This window comes from Misgurnus anguillicaudatus, chromosome 2, assembly GCF_027580225.2.
Source record: "Misgurnus anguillicaudatus chromosome 2, ASM2758022v2, whole genome shotgun sequence".
Taxonomy (NCBI): Eukaryota; Metazoa; Chordata; class Actinopteri; order Cypriniformes; family Cobitidae; genus Misgurnus; species Misgurnus anguillicaudatus.
The window spans coordinates 10,611,654-10,627,412 of NC_073338.2; the positions used below are offsets into that span (position 1 = coordinate 10,611,654).

General features: G+C 34.7%; 1 protein-coding gene and 1 long non-coding RNA gene across 2 annotated transcripts; one reads left to right on the top strand and one right to left on the bottom strand.

Annotated features, from left to right (window-relative positions):
- Window positions 1-9,143: 9,143 nt before the first annotated feature.
- LOC141366062 (uncharacterized) lies at window positions 9,144-11,544 on the bottom strand. The gene is made up of 4 exons (XR_012371017.1): window positions 11,421-11,544; window positions 10,645-10,677; window positions 10,373-10,518; window positions 9,144-9,642 (listed from the first exon to the last, which is right to left on the bottom strand). It is a non-coding gene; the product is annotated as an uncharacterized lncRNA (long non-coding RNA).
- Window positions 11,545-13,951: 2,407 nt separating this feature from the next.
- LOC141367353 (uncharacterized) lies at window positions 13,952-15,365 on the top strand. Its single transcript, XM_073872692.1, has 2 exons — window positions 13,952-14,321; window positions 15,009-15,365. The coding sequence occupies exons 1-2, from the start codon at window positions 13,967-13,969 to the stop codon at window positions 15,302-15,304; spliced, it is 651 nt and encodes a 216-aa protein (XP_073728793.1). The 5' UTR covers window positions 13,952-13,966; the 3' UTR covers window positions 15,305-15,365.
- Window positions 15,366-15,759: the final 394 nt, after the last annotated feature.

Below are 15,759 nucleotides of genomic sequence, written 5' to 3' on the forward strand. Positions count from 1 at the left end.
GATCAGTGAGTACAAAACAGCAATCGTAGTTGCAACACTAATTTGGAAAAGCGAGGCGCTAGAGAGTACTGTTCGTTTGAATGCAAAATACAATTTCACCACTAGATGGGGGTAAATCCTACTTATTGCCCCTTTAAGCAGTCACTTTTTCTTATAATGCGTTGTGTTTCTTTGTTCATGTGTTACAATATTGATCAATCTACAGGTTATTTAGTGCCCTAACACATCCTGAATTTTGACTTTTCAGAATAAAAGTATAAGTATACTTTTGTCCCAATGCTAATACGGTTGTATATGTTGAAAATTTAAAATTTTCTCATTTGATTTAATTTAATTTTCATAGGGGCGGTTTCCCGGACAGGGACTAGACCAGTCCTAGACTAAAACATTTTTAAGAGCTGTCCAAACTGAAAACAACTTGCACTGACATATCTTAAAATACACCAGTGCCCTTTGTTTTGCCTCAAAATGCACACAGGTAATGTTTTAAGTAAGGCATATTTGTTAAAACTAGTTATATTTCCTAATTAAACTAAGGCCTAGTCCTGGATTAAGCTAATCCCTGTCCGGGAAACCGCCCCATAGTGTTCAAAGTGTTGAATTTTTTTTTATTCTCAACAATTGAAGTTTGTACTGTCAGGTTGCTTTTGAAATATTTGATAAAACTGAAATTTAAAATAAAAATGTAATTTCATTATTTTTTACAAAGATAACAACATATTTTTGCAGTTACATATCAACAAGGTCATAGTCATGTATATTTACTAAAAACAAGTGTAACACAAAATCTATCTTGTTCTGTTGTGTTACTTTTGACCCACCTGTGTGTTACTTTTATCCCAGCTGACAGGGTCAAAAGTAACAATCCACTATTTATGTTCAACGTGAATTTATACTGAATTCAGTTTACATTTGATCTAAATTTCACCTGGTATTGACAGAGCACACTTGTGAGTTATTGACCACAGCAAACATACAGTATATCTCTGTCTAAAACATTATCTTTTAAAATAACATTCTTCTGAAAAGTTTTACTTTCGCCCCTGCTCTCCCTTAATGTGTAAAGTAAAACTATTTTATATTTCTCAGGTGTTCAGAAGGATGATTATATAAACTATGATGATGTTGAGGTAAGATTCATATCACTCATCATTTGTTGTACACTGTCAGAATTTTTTTTTAAAAAGTGCTCCCTGTATAGCTGTGACTGGAGTGGATCCCTTTCAAACATTCACACCAAAAGAGTTCATATTAGTACCTCAGATGTACAAATTGGTAACCATAGAACGCAAATGTATACATATCTGTACCTAAATGGTAGATATTAAGATCTTTTTAAATGTTACCACCCCAGTGACAGCTTGGGGTCATTTTCTTCTGGCAGTGTAAACATAATACTGTCACGGTTGGTCTAAACCGGATAATAGAAAATAACAGAAGACGAACCCAAACGCAAGATGTAAGAAAATATAACAAAGATTTATTTACAAAAACTGAAACACCCACGAGGGGGTAAAACGGAAAGGAACAAAACAATGTGATGAAACACAAATAACTGGAACAGATAAACAGGAACCATAAAACTTGGATTTCACAAACATCAAACAACGCACGCACACCACACAGAGAACACAAGGGCATTATAAAGACACCACATCAATGGGGAACAGGTGAACATAATTAATCACTTAAGACATGATTACATAAGGGAGTAGGGTAAAAGTGACAAGACACTGGGAATACGTGTTACACAGATATGATGTGAATACACACGTATTCCCACATAAAACAATGCTGCCCTGGTCCTGCCCTCTGGATAATAACCAAGGTCAGGCAAGACCATGACAGCCACAAAACACTGGGAACACGTGTCACACAGATATGATGTGAACACACGTGTTCCCACGTACACACACTGCTGCCCTGACCTTGCCCACAGAACATAGACCTGATCTACACTAAGGTCTGGCAAGATCACGACAGCAACAAGACACCGGGGACATGTGGCAGCCACACACAGAATGTGATCCCACATGTCCTCACACAGAACATGATACTGCCACGGTCCTGTCAGATGCACTCAGACCTACATCTAGCACGGATGTCCGACAGGACCATGACAAATACACACTGTCATGATCTCTAAATTTGTACATTTCAAAATTAAAATGTTTCAGTGTTATAGATACAGTGTTTGTTGCTTGTTTCCAGTAGTGTCATTAAATATCTACTAATATTATTAAAACATTATTTTACTAAACAGCAATACATCATCACTCTTCAATTATACACTAACATCTGTTTTATTTGATTTTATTTATTGTTAAAGACTCCGACTCACATTCATAAGATGACAGAAGATATCTGGACCACTGTTACATACAATACAATACAGTAGATCATCATTACAAACCTTAATGTGTTCATCATGATGTTGATAAACTTTAATAATGTTGATAAAGCTTTTTTGGTTTCACGCACACTTCAACTTCAGGACCTTTATACTTTCATAGTAGCTAATTTAAAAAAAGTATAAATATTAATGGCTTGTAATTTCTCTTTTAAAACTTTGTACAAACTAAATCAGTTCAATGTATGTTTAACATCTGCAGTTTTTAGTGTATGTTTGATATAGAAAGTTTATTACAAGTCACATACTGTAATGGTTTTTGTGTTTCATACATTTCTGTTCATTGTTAATCATCTTGTTTAGTTAATTTGTTATCTTATTTTGTCATTAATAGTTTCACCTGTGTTTAATTCTAGTTAAGTTCTTACACCTGATCACCTTTTTTCCCCTGGACTAGCCAGGAGGGTTTTTCCTCCAAGAGTTTTGTTCATACCCTGAAGAGTCCGGCACCACCTTTGGCTTAACTGAATACTTTTTTCTGTATACGTTACATTATTACTACGCTCGCTTTTCTATGCTTTTCCCTACATCTATTAATGTAAAGCTGCTTTGAAACAATTAACAATTGTGAAAATGTTTATAAATAAAATTAAATTGAATTTAATTGATATGTTTGATTAATCACTACTCTTTATATTCTGCCCTCATGTGTTTATTCGTTTGTCGGTTGTTGTCAATGTTATGATGTTCCTCGTCTTCATTGTGTGTTTTTGAATAAAGTTCCAGAATGTATTAAGAATCTTATTTCCTCATCATTGTTGGTATATATTGTGTAGTAAAAGGATTTGTGTACGCGAAGGAAATGTTGATCTGTTTAATTCAGACCAGTTTTGCATTAACAAAATTGTTGTTATTCATTTTTGTCTTTAGATTAGAAGTTCTGCTTGCACTTTTGAGTTTTAATAAATCATTTGCTGTAAAGTGTAATCATTTGTTTAAAATCTTATATTGTAAAACTGAATTAAATGTGTTTTATAATAGCAGCTGCTTTTAAACAGACAAGACCTCATATCTCTCATCCTGGACTGGATAAGAAAAGGCTTTTAATGGTAAAAACGTTATAACAATGTATTCAAAGAGTCAATATTTACAGTGTTGTCTCTTCTTCTTCATTTGCTCTGACATGGATATTAACTTCTGGCCAAATCCTGAATGATGGAGATCCATTCCTGCTTGCCTTTTAAGGCCTTTAAAACTTATGAAATGTTTCATTGCATCATAGTATACCATAAAATGTGAAAATAGCATACTATGCAACACAACATTTATATAAGCCAGCATATTAATTTATGCACCGGTTATTAATTATTTATTTGCATGAATAAATAATGAGGTGAGTCTAAGAAAGGATAAGGGGATATTTTGGGCATGTTTTACTAATAAAAAAGTTTTAAATTAATATGTGTTGTGTTATTACGTTTATGTAATACTGAATTGCATTGTTTCTGATATATATTGTAAAGATGCGGGGTTTTTTAGTCACCGTCATAGAGAACAGTAGTACTTTTCCTGTGATTTAAATACTGCTGAAAAGACCTGCAAGGATTGAATAAACTAGTCAGATAAAATGGGTGGGAAACGTAACCACTAGAGTTTGCCAACAGAAATCACTTTTTGTTTAAAAAGACTCCGTTATTTTAGGCTGGACATTTTTGGAGGGCAGAAGGAAAATCTGGGGGGGGGGCAATGCCCCTCCCAGCCCCCCTGTAGACCCGGCCCTGCTGTGAACTAACATGAACAAACAATTAAAAGCTTTATTACTATTAACTAACATTAACAAAGATTAATAAATACTGTAACAAATGTATTGCTCATGGTTTGTTCATGTTAGTTAATACATTAACTAATGTTAACTAATGAACCTTATTGTAAAGTTTCTTAACATATATCAGTGTAATTGTATTGTGTCAAGATGCACACCAGTAGTTGTTTGTAAGGTTTGTTTGTAAAAAAGATATGCTATCGTTCAATGTATAGTGTAACCGTTTGTTTAAAATCTTATACAGTTAAACTGTGGCTGTTCCATTGTCAATCTGATGAACCAGCACACATAATAAAAGCAGCTACATGCTTTCAAACAGCAAACTCCTCATATCGCTGGACTCTGACAATAAAATTGCAAAAACATTCAATATATTCAAAGAGTCATTATTTAAAATGTAAAGACCTTTCTTCTTCATCACCTCTGTAGTTTGCTCTGGCAGGTTGGATCTCAACTTCTGGGCCAGATCTTAACTGATGGCAATCTATTCTTGATTTATTAATGATCACAGTTTGTGGGCTTCTGCTTGTCTACTGACATTTTGAGATCTGACCGCAGGTTCTCTATGGCCAATAAAAGCCTTTAATAGTTCTGAAATGCTTCATTGTTTTCTCTTAAATATATACATTTGAAAAAGCATACTTTGCAAAACACAAAATTTTATGTCACCCAATGGTTTATTTACATCAGTTTATGCCCCAGCAGAGGTCTGTGCACATCAATGCTGTCTCAACTGGTAAGTAGCTGACTAAACCACTTGCATACAGGAAGAAGAGTTTGGTAGTTTCTGGTTAAGATGTGAATGGAGTTGAACACTTCCTCATCTACTCACAGGATCATTTCAGTTCATTTCTGTTTGATAGAATGGGAAATCTTCAGTATTTAGTTTTCTTTATCGCTCTTCTCATCTTTAACACAGGTAATAAACTTTATTTAATAATGACTTAAGACATGTTAATAATCTAAATATTGTTAATGATTATCATAACACTGATGGTGATATTCAGCACAGTGTTTAGACACAACTGATCATATATTCCTCTTTGATATGTATTATATATTAAATAATTAAATTTCCATGTTTGTTTCCATTTTTCTTTATCTATAACGAGGTTTGTTAAAATATTTGTGCATGTGCATAATAACGTAGTTTCCATGTTCTTGTAAAGTGAAAGCAGGTTTCTGTTTACATGTGAGTTGTTGACTAATGGCCGTTAACATTTTTGTTTTTCAACAAGAAGGGATCAAAAATCTGCCTACTGAGAAATTCATCAATTCATGTAACTTAAATATTCAATAAAGTCAACTAGTATAAACCTCTTTTATTTCTCAGTAAATACTTGTGCATGTAGGAAGTAAAGGCAAAGTGTGCTGTTTCTGTATATTTGAACACGTGTGTCCATGTGTCTATGAACACATAAATGACATGTGCATGTAAGTGTATATGTATGCGTATGTATCTTTAAAGGGCACATATTTTGCAAAATCCACTTTTACAAGGTGTTTGAAGTGTGTAAACACAACAATGAAAAAAAATAAAAAAGTATTTTTTAATTGTAATTTGACGTCAAATTAACAAAGCCCGCCCACAGTCACTGATGTATAAGAAAAAACAATAACTTTGACCCATATAATGTATCTTTGGCTTTTTCTTCAAATATACTCATGAGGCTTACGACTCGTTTTGTGGCCCAAGGTCACATTTAACCCAAAAGCTTTTCTTGTGTTTATTTGCACGTAAATGTGGCTAAAGATAATATTGTCTCAGACTGTATTCACAGCCCAAATCTCAGCCCAAATGAGAAAGCAATCTGACCCAATGGACAAACAAAACAGGCTGAATATGGCGGGTAAGGGCATACAAACAGCAGTGTGTTTTGCAAATATATACTTCATACAGTTTATAAGCAGTTTAGTGAGTATTTTGAGAAGATTTAAACACATTAAATAATATAAAGACAGCTACAAAAAAAAACACACACAATAGACGTACAGCTCTGACAGATTACAATGAGCAGAGTCCCCCAAAATATGTGCATGGTCAGCCAAAGCCTTTACACTAAGCAGAATTTTATTTAGGGGCCCCCTCACCGCCTAATTTTATTACTAAATGTATTAGTTGTAGTTGTGTTTACACTGAAAAAAAATCCTTTCAATTTACGTAATTTTAATGTGTACATCGGTCCCACATAATCCGATTGTATAAAACCAACATAATTTTCCTCATTTAATTTTTATGTGTCAGACCAAAACATTTTAATTGTTTTAAGTAGTCTAATAGAAATATGTTGACTCAAAGTGCTATTTCTCTTTCCTATAACACATTTATTTTGTAATGTTTAAGTAATTTTATTATGTAAGGGGACTAGATTTTCATCTGTAATTCCAACATGCTTTTTTAATGCTTATATTATGGGATTATGTAACTCTAAAGCAATTTCATTATGTCTCTGGCACCAGAATAATCACCCATAATTATCCAAATGTTATTTATTTTTTTTTAAATACAAAATACATTTGCATTGGCATAAAAAGCAAAGAATTTTGTACAAATGTTTAGTGATATTGAGGCAAACCACTGCTTTCAGATCATCAATTCAATTACATCATTATACATTAATTCATTAACAGTCAATAACTATTACAACAATCAGCACATGCAGTACATACATAAAGGGGCAATTTCCCAGACAGGTTGTAGATTAATCCATGACTAGGCCCTAGTTATATTAGGATATTTTTTTACAAAAAAAGTTTACAAACAAACCTAGCTTACAAAAACAACACTGGAGTACATCTTGAGACAAAACAATGGCACTGATATATGTCAAGATATGTCAGTGCAATATGTTTTCAAATTAAGGCATTGCAAAAGTCTGGGACTAGGAAAAGCCCCATCTGTAAAACTGACCCAAATGTTTAAAATAGTTACTATCACAGTCAAGCCCGTAGGCAGGGGGGGTTCGGGTGGTTCGAACGAACCCCCCCTCACTGCCAAAAGGTCCAGAATTTAAGTCGTTTTTTCGTGTGATTATTGTCATCATTGTTTTAATCAATGCTTGTGACAAATATTCTGGGTTCCTGTTTCAAATTAATATAATACATTATTTAAGCTGGACGCTGATGCTCGTTTTATTTGACTCAACGTTCAGCGCTCGTTTGACTTCTGGCTGCGCTGCGCAGACCGATCGGCATGTGACGTCTTAGCAGCGCGAGACCGATTCAATAGTAAATGACTCAGTATGCTTTTAAATAGATCTCGCGGTAGTGTGATGTCACATGCCAACAGGTCTGAGCTGCACCCCATTAAGTAAGATAAAGTCAAAATTATACCGAGATGACCAATCAAATCAAACCAGGCAGACAGAGGTGCAACACAGAGGTCAGATGCGCAGTTAATGGAAGTGCAAGAAAGATGTAAGTAATCAAACGCTGACTATTATACATCAGTTTAATGACGAGAAATATGAAATCGCAGTGATTGTCATGGTGACGAGACAAGAAACATTACTGCAGGTGCGCACATATGGGTGTCCAAATTTAATGCACTGCTTTCACTCCCTCCAGTAATTCACTTCCCGTTATTCAGTGTGTTTATTAACAAAATTGCCACCCTTTAATTCTTTAAGATATCTTTTTACTGTATGATTAAATTCACTGTTGTACTGAACTGCTGCGGAGCTTGAAAACTTGAAAGCGCGACGCATGATGTGCGCGGTACAACGCTTCATCCACCGGTAATGCGCGTGCACGAGTTTAAATGAGCCCATATTCATCTTTTGGCTTAAACATTTTATTCCATTCGGTCTTAAAGCCCAATAAACAATACCTGTTGAAGTCATTAAAGTTAAATAACAAAAGAAGAGAAAGTCACTTACTGGTCCTGACTGTAACCTAGAGCTCTGCTATTAAAAGTAAGTTCGTGGAGTTTTGATTTTCTGAACAACTTTTACTAAAGTTACTGCAGTTAACACGAAACCTTTTGCTTCATTAACAGACAGTAAATCAGATTGGAGAAGTTTAAAATTAAGGCTTGCATTATGTTTACATCTTACACAGTTAGTATAATGCAGTAATGCATGCAGGGCAAGAAGAATATCTATCTAATGTGGGGTAATTATGTGAAGTAATCGTAGATTCATTTATGCTTTTTTAATAATTACAGTTTTCTTTCATGGGATATGGACCCCCTAAAGTAGCCTCTGCCAACCCATTTATAAAATTCTAGTTCCCTGCATTACTGATGTTGTATTTAAGCAAATTAAGTGTATATTAAGTGTGTGCATATTTTGAATTAATTTAATAAACTAATTATTGATAGCCTTTAGTTAATTGACTAAAATGATCCTATATTGTTTACTTTACTGACATAGCCCATTGTGCCCAGGATGGTAAAATAATTATTACAATGTATTTCTATACTGCCAAAGGCAAAAGACCTTAACTCACTAGAGTGTGAAACTGAGAAAAATGACTTTAAAGTTTAGACTTTTAGTGAGTTTCAGTTGTCAGTTAATTTATTCTTTATTTTATTTTCTTGAAAAAAACATAAAATTGACTCAAGATACTTATGCAAATAATAAAGGAGGTCTTGAATGTCTCAAAAATATCAATAAGTAATTTTGACCAAAAACGAAGGGGCAGTACTGACATGGTTTGAAATCTATAGTTAATCTATAGTTATTTGATTCTTTGGTTTTCTGATGTTTTTTGAAATTCATATATGTAGAGCAGACAAATATTTTTTTCCTGGGGTGCATGCCCTAGAAAAATACGGACCTCGGTATTTATAAAATCCTGTGTATGGCCCTCCTCATAATTAAATACAAAAGGAGGAGAAAAACTGCAAAAAGGTCCACTTTTTGAAAAAAAAAGAACCCCCCCTTTCAATAGGCTGGCTACGGACCTGACAGTAGATTTAGAAGTGCTAAAACACAAACACTGCATTCTAAAGAGAAATGCAAAACAGTAAGTACTATTATTTTTAAAATGGATTTACAAACTGGAAAATATCAATTCTTCAGAAAGTCAGAGCTACAGCATTTGTATAAACTGATAATCAAAGATTCAACAAAAACAAAATACAACAACCATTTCCAAAATCCACTCTGAGCAGCAAACTGTTAATGTTTTAATAAGAGAAAACACTTAAAACAGATAAACAAAGTCGAAAATGAGCAGCACGGTCTTTCTGATCCTTTCACTGAAAGAAAGTGTTTGTTAAAGTTACGCTCAATGCAGTTCCATTAAAATCTTTTGGATTTCCTCCAAAATAAAGCGGAGATCAGGATAGCTCAGGTTTAAGGCATACATCAGCTCAAACAACATGGCACGAAGTTGCAACACCTTCATGGCATCCAGGACTATACAAAGATCCTCTTCTTCATCACAAGAAGCATGTTGTTTGAGAGCACAAATCCCAACATTGGTGTCTTCAAATGACCTCACTGATGCTGACTTCATCCATGCCCTGTACAAAACAAACTAATTTAGTTAAAGAAACAGAAAAAAGTTACTGTTACAATAAAAGTGTCATTGGAAATTAGTACAATGCAATTGAATATAAATGTAAGTATACAGCCCCATGTGCATTGCCACAGCATGTTACAATTGGTTACAAATATATGGGTTACAAAGCAAGGCAGCTGCACTGTCCACTGCTCTGGGTGTGTGTGTGTGTGTGTGTGTGTGTTCACTACACTGGGATGAGTTAAATAAAGAGGCCACATTTCGAGTGTGTGCTACCATACCTGACAATCACAGCAAAAGTGAATTATCTCATTTTCTCACTCTCATGTTGTTACAGACCTGTATAAATGTCTTGTTCTGATGAACATGAAGGAAGATATTTATTTTGAGAAATGTTTGCAACCAAACTGTTCATGAGCCCCATTCACTTCAATAGTATTATATTTCCCCACTATGGAAGTGAATGGGGCTTATGATTGGTTTGGTTACAAACATTCCTCAAAATATCTTCCTTAGTGTTCATCAGAACAAAGACAATTATAAAGGTTTGTAACAACATGATAGGGAGTAAGTGATGAGAATTTTTATTTTTGGGTGAACTACCCCTTTAAATCTTCCCAGGTGTTTTAATGACCCTTGTGCCAAAAGATGTTGTAACTAAAACATACTAAACGTTCTGTACTTCCAACAATGTTTACACATTTTTATGTCAATGAATCTATATTACTTACTTCTGTCATTTGATCATTAATTGTTTGAAGTCTTTTTGCTAGCTGTCCTCCTTTCTGATAGAAGAGTTTCATCAGGTTTTTGGAATGGAGGTCCAGGTGACACAGGAACATAAGACAGTAGTGATTCTTTTAAATTCAGCATTTATCTGAAAACAGATTAACCAACCATTGTATATTTGAGTACTGCGAGTCAAAGAATAATACATGTATATTAGTTACAAAAATAAGATTTAGCTCCTAACAGCAGTACAAAAGTGATATGAATTACTTACCAATGCTTTTGAGTGTGTGCAAGGATGATGGACCTATAAGAGGAAATATTCAGAGGTGAAATCAAACATAACCTCAAATGATGAAGGTCACACATACACAGAGCAATAATGAAATAAGTATTATATCAGTCATACAAAATTTGGACAAAATTAGATCTTAAAACAACAAGGTTCTCTTCTGAAAACGTCAGCTTTAAGGTGTGGCACTTCAAAGCAATTTTTTCAGTTAATATACCAGACGTCACGCGAGACATTTAAAAAAGCTTTTTCTAATAGAATCAAGTGTTGCTCGTGGCGCAGCGAAGTCATGAATAACTGACGCGGGCTGATAATCTGATTAAGCAGACAGTTTGTTTCATACGCAATGTCATTATTAATGTAGTCAATTGATATCATCTGGTAAATTACTAACATGGATAACGTTACTCTGGACAGAATAACGTTTGGTTAGCGTTTTATTTGTCCTGAACCGTTTCCATAGAACAGCTGAGTAAATAGTGCATCAAAAGTCAACTCAAAGCTGACAGTTTTCAACTCAGATAAAACTACCAAACGTGAAATAACGTTATACAGCTGACATTTTTAAAACGCTGTTTTTCTTTATGAGCCTTACATTTACTGACTGACTGACTGACTGTAAAATTAACTTACTCCACCAACCTCCTCCAAACTAATTTTTACTACAAGTCATTGCAATGGCTACATATTGTAAAAAAAACTGTCTATCTAGTGATGTATCACGTATAAAGTGAACATAAATAAATAATAGAACTTACTTTAATAACGTGGTGTCCGTCTGAGAGAGTTCTTCTGACTGACTGCTGCTCATTTTGGCGCCCAAAACAAACGATGTTTATTCTTCTTTTATGGCAGTTGACGTCCTTTTCATTGAGCTATACTGCCACCTTCTGCTCAGGAGGTGCCATTTTGTGTGCAAACTCAATTTTATTGCATTAAGTATTTAATTCAATCAATTTTAATCAATGTGAGAATAATGTGTTCATTTTACATTCAAACTAAACATTTACATCCTAATCAATTAAATTATTTTTACACAAGGAATATAAATATTTTGTGTTGCATCTACATGTTTATTTTATTTAAATTCAAAGACCCACCAAGTCCATTTTTTTCAGTGTAGAAGTTTAATATGTATTAGAAGTGTATTATGACTGTAAAAACATTTGATAACAATTTCAGTACATTTTTAGTGAACAGTCCCTTTAAATTTTAAGCACAGACTACACAGGGACTTATCATTCAAACATTGTGGACACTTGGGAGGAAAAGAGAAAATGAAAGAAATGGGACTAAAGAAACAAATAAAGGCAAACTTTTTTCAAAAATACTTTAAAGGGGACATATCATTAAATCTGTCTTTTTCTATGTTTAAGTGCTATAATTGTGTCCCCAGTGCTTCTGTCAACTAGAAAATGTGAAAAAGATCAACCCAGTAACTTAGTTTTGGTAAACCATTATCTGCATGTGAAAAGTCATTGAAATTTGGCTCCCCTTGTGATGTCAGAATAGCCTGGGTGCCAGCCGATCTTAGCCCCGCCCACCACATTTGAAAAACGGGGAAGATCGGTCTGGGGATTCACCGTTGAGGAGCTACTATGCGAATACCAAAACCGGCCGACGAATCAAATTGTGAGGGCGGGCTTTATACGATGATGGACAGATGATCAACAGTAACGTATCAACCACGTCAGCAAAGAGCGCGTGTGTTCAATCTGTTTACAATGAAATGGCTGCCGCTGGTGAATTCAGATGTGTGGATTCTGACATTGAGTCTGTTCTAAAAGATATTGACAGAGCATTGATTTAAAAAGAGGAACAGAGAAACGCGATCAAGGCATTTGTTTATGTTTTCGCCGTCCTTTCTATGGAGGACAAAGTTAAAGAAGCAACTGAAATGGGTATCACGGCGATGCAACTCGGCGTGCACGACGAGATGGATATAATTAGCGGTCGTTGCCAGCTTCTTTTCGGAAGCCTGGAATCGTAACTGCTGAATAAGCGGAGGGACATGCTAGGCTCCGATATTTTTCAAGCCAACGTAATGGGTAGCTATCGTCGTGGATGAAGTTCACCTAACGTACAAATGGTAAGAGAACGTTAGTCTTACTGTATGACTTAGTAAATACTTAATGTTGTGATATAAATGAAATGTTGAAAACATAGTAGGTGTTGATGTACCTTCGCTAACTCAGACTTAGTATAATTAAAATGATGTTAGTATCATTGTAGCGAAATTACTAGCAGTTCGGTCAGGCTGCTTAAGACGCCATTTCAACATAAGTCACACACTCCGTTGCTCTGATTGGTCGTATGTCTATCCAATTGAGTGCAGAGGCATTTTTCGGTTGAGACACGCCTCATAATTTTAGCTCAATGGAGCGGTATCAGACTCAAATTCTGACTAGAATTGAGTATGACAACGTCAGGCTAATGTCAGAAGGGAATCTTATTATAATAATACCGCCCCTTAATCTGCACTATCCAACCATGACACTGCATTTAGTGAAGATATCAGCTCTTTTCATTTAAAAGGACACATCCAAAAAATCTATATGGTATTTTGCTGAAGACGCAAACCGTAACTTGATGTTTTCTTTGATTTGATTGTTCACCGCTCAGTTCAAACAGTAACTCCCACCTTCTTTCACTTGTTTTGTCATTGAGGGTGAAGTCCAAATGGTGTTTATGTGCCCTTGATTGGTACTTCAGGAAGAGGACATCACAAAAACAGTCGCTCTATTCGCGAAATAAATGCAGCTACACTATGAGACACAATTGCACAAATCCCTCTAGAATTTATACATCAAGAGTTTTAACCAGTTTAGGGATGATTACTTTCGAGTGGAATTCACCTTGAGTAGCGCTATATATGCATACACGAGTGCATTCTAACTAATAAAAGGAAACTTTAATCTCACGTGAGTTTTATTAACAAATTTTGCCCGTTTTAAAACTTTTCCATTTGAAAGGGAACTAAAGAAGAGAATGCAACATTGTAACTATTTTAATTCATGTTATATTTGACTCAAGTTTGTGTAAAACTTGTAGGGGCGGTTTCCCGGACAGGGATTAGACGAGTCCTAGACTAAAACATTTTTAAGAGCTGTCCAAACTGAAAAAAACTTGCACTTACATACAGTATCTTAAAATACATCAGTGCCATTTGTTATGCCTCAAAATGCACACATGTAATGTTTTTAGTAAGGCATGTTTGTTAAAACTAATTATATTTCCTAATTAAACTAAGGCCTAGTCCTGGATTAAGCTAATCCCTGTCCGGGAAACTGCCCCGTAAAGCTTAATGAAATCAACAATTATTCGTCTGTATTTCTCTGTCTTCTCAGGGTCCAGCGCTGAAGACACTGTGTATGTGGAGACAGGAGCTTCTGTTCAACTGGATATACAGAGAGATAAACTACCTGATGAGTTTGAAGAGATAAACTGGCAGAATGAAAAATCAGACACTATAGTGAAATATTATATTCAATTTAAAGCAGTTAAAGAGTACAATCACTACAAGGACAGCGTGGATTTTAATACTGAAAGTTTCTCTCTAACACTGAAGAACATGAAGAAGACAGACAGTGGAGTTTACACAGCTAAAATAACTGGAACAATAAATAGAGATGTTGCAGTACACAGAGTATCTGTTATAGGTGAGTGAGTATAGAGAGTCTGTTGTGATTTAATGTGTTACTGCATTTGTTTCAGCCTTTCCTTAAGACTGCAGAAGCATGACAGTGTGCTTGCAATTTGAAACTGATATCTGATCAACAAAACACTGTTTGAAATTATACAAATTACACACAAATACATTTGTTCCAAAGAAGACTTAACACAAAACCTATAATGGTGAAACATTGTGTTTGTCCCACTCCAACAAATGGTCCACATGTGGGTCAGTGACAGTTTTAAAAAATACTCTCACTACATTATTCTTTTGGCAAAATTTGTGAAATATAAAAACTAAACTCTCAGAGCTTTCCAATATTAGTGTAATAAAAAACAGTTTTTTAAACAAAACATTGATTTAAATGTAAGATAAACTGTTAAAATAATTTATAAAACAGTTAAATTGGTGTTGATTATTTTTCTGTAAAACAGACTAATCGCTTATTTTTCTCTTAAAATAACCGAAGAGTAATGTCTGTGGTAATCATGGTGTAAGAGGAATAATCAACTCCGGTCCTTTAAATTATTAGAAAATAATGCACAACCACAGTGTTATTACCACCTTAGGTGTGCTTTATTTTCAAATAATTAAATGGCCCATCGTCAATGATTCCTTACACAAACTACAGTTCATCTCAGTATGTTGTAAATCTAAAGTAAATGTGTTTCAGATGCAGTGAAGACTCCTGAGCTGACTGTCATCTCTAACTGGTCCAGCAGTGACTCCTGTACTGTAAACTTCACATGTAGATCTCATGACCTCACACTTCACTCCACTTATAATAATGATAACTGCTCTCCAGAGGAAGTGACATCACATGAGAAGTTCGCTCTCATCCTGATCTGTAGTAATGAAACCATCATCTGTAACCATAGCAACCCTATCAGCTGGAAAACAGAGATAATAGACATTAAACAGCTTTGTAAATGTAAGTATTTTCTGCTGACCCATCATCACAAACCATAAACACAATTGAGTATACACAGATTATCTGCTATTCATGTGTCTCACAAAACAAAACTCTCTTCTTGATTTACTAATCTTAAAACTGCATTTTCTCTGTATTTTAAACTTTAGTATGAATAGACTGATGAATGCAGTTTTTTATTTAAAGGGGCCGTGAATTGGTCGATTTTATTGCTTTATGACGTTGATTGATGTCTACTTATGCATTTCGCGTTGTTTTTACATTCAAAAACATCAAAAGCAATAAGTAATACGCTATTTTGTAACATGGATTAGTGGCTGTCTTGAGAAATGGTTCGTTTGAAGGGGCGGGCCGCATTGAAGACCTGAACGTAAACACCCACTGCTATGATTGGACAGCTTCATTCCCCGTCATTACATGTAGGGAAATGTTTTAAAAACATTAATGTGATAAAAATAGCAGCCGAACACAAATATGTTTGAGACACAAAAGA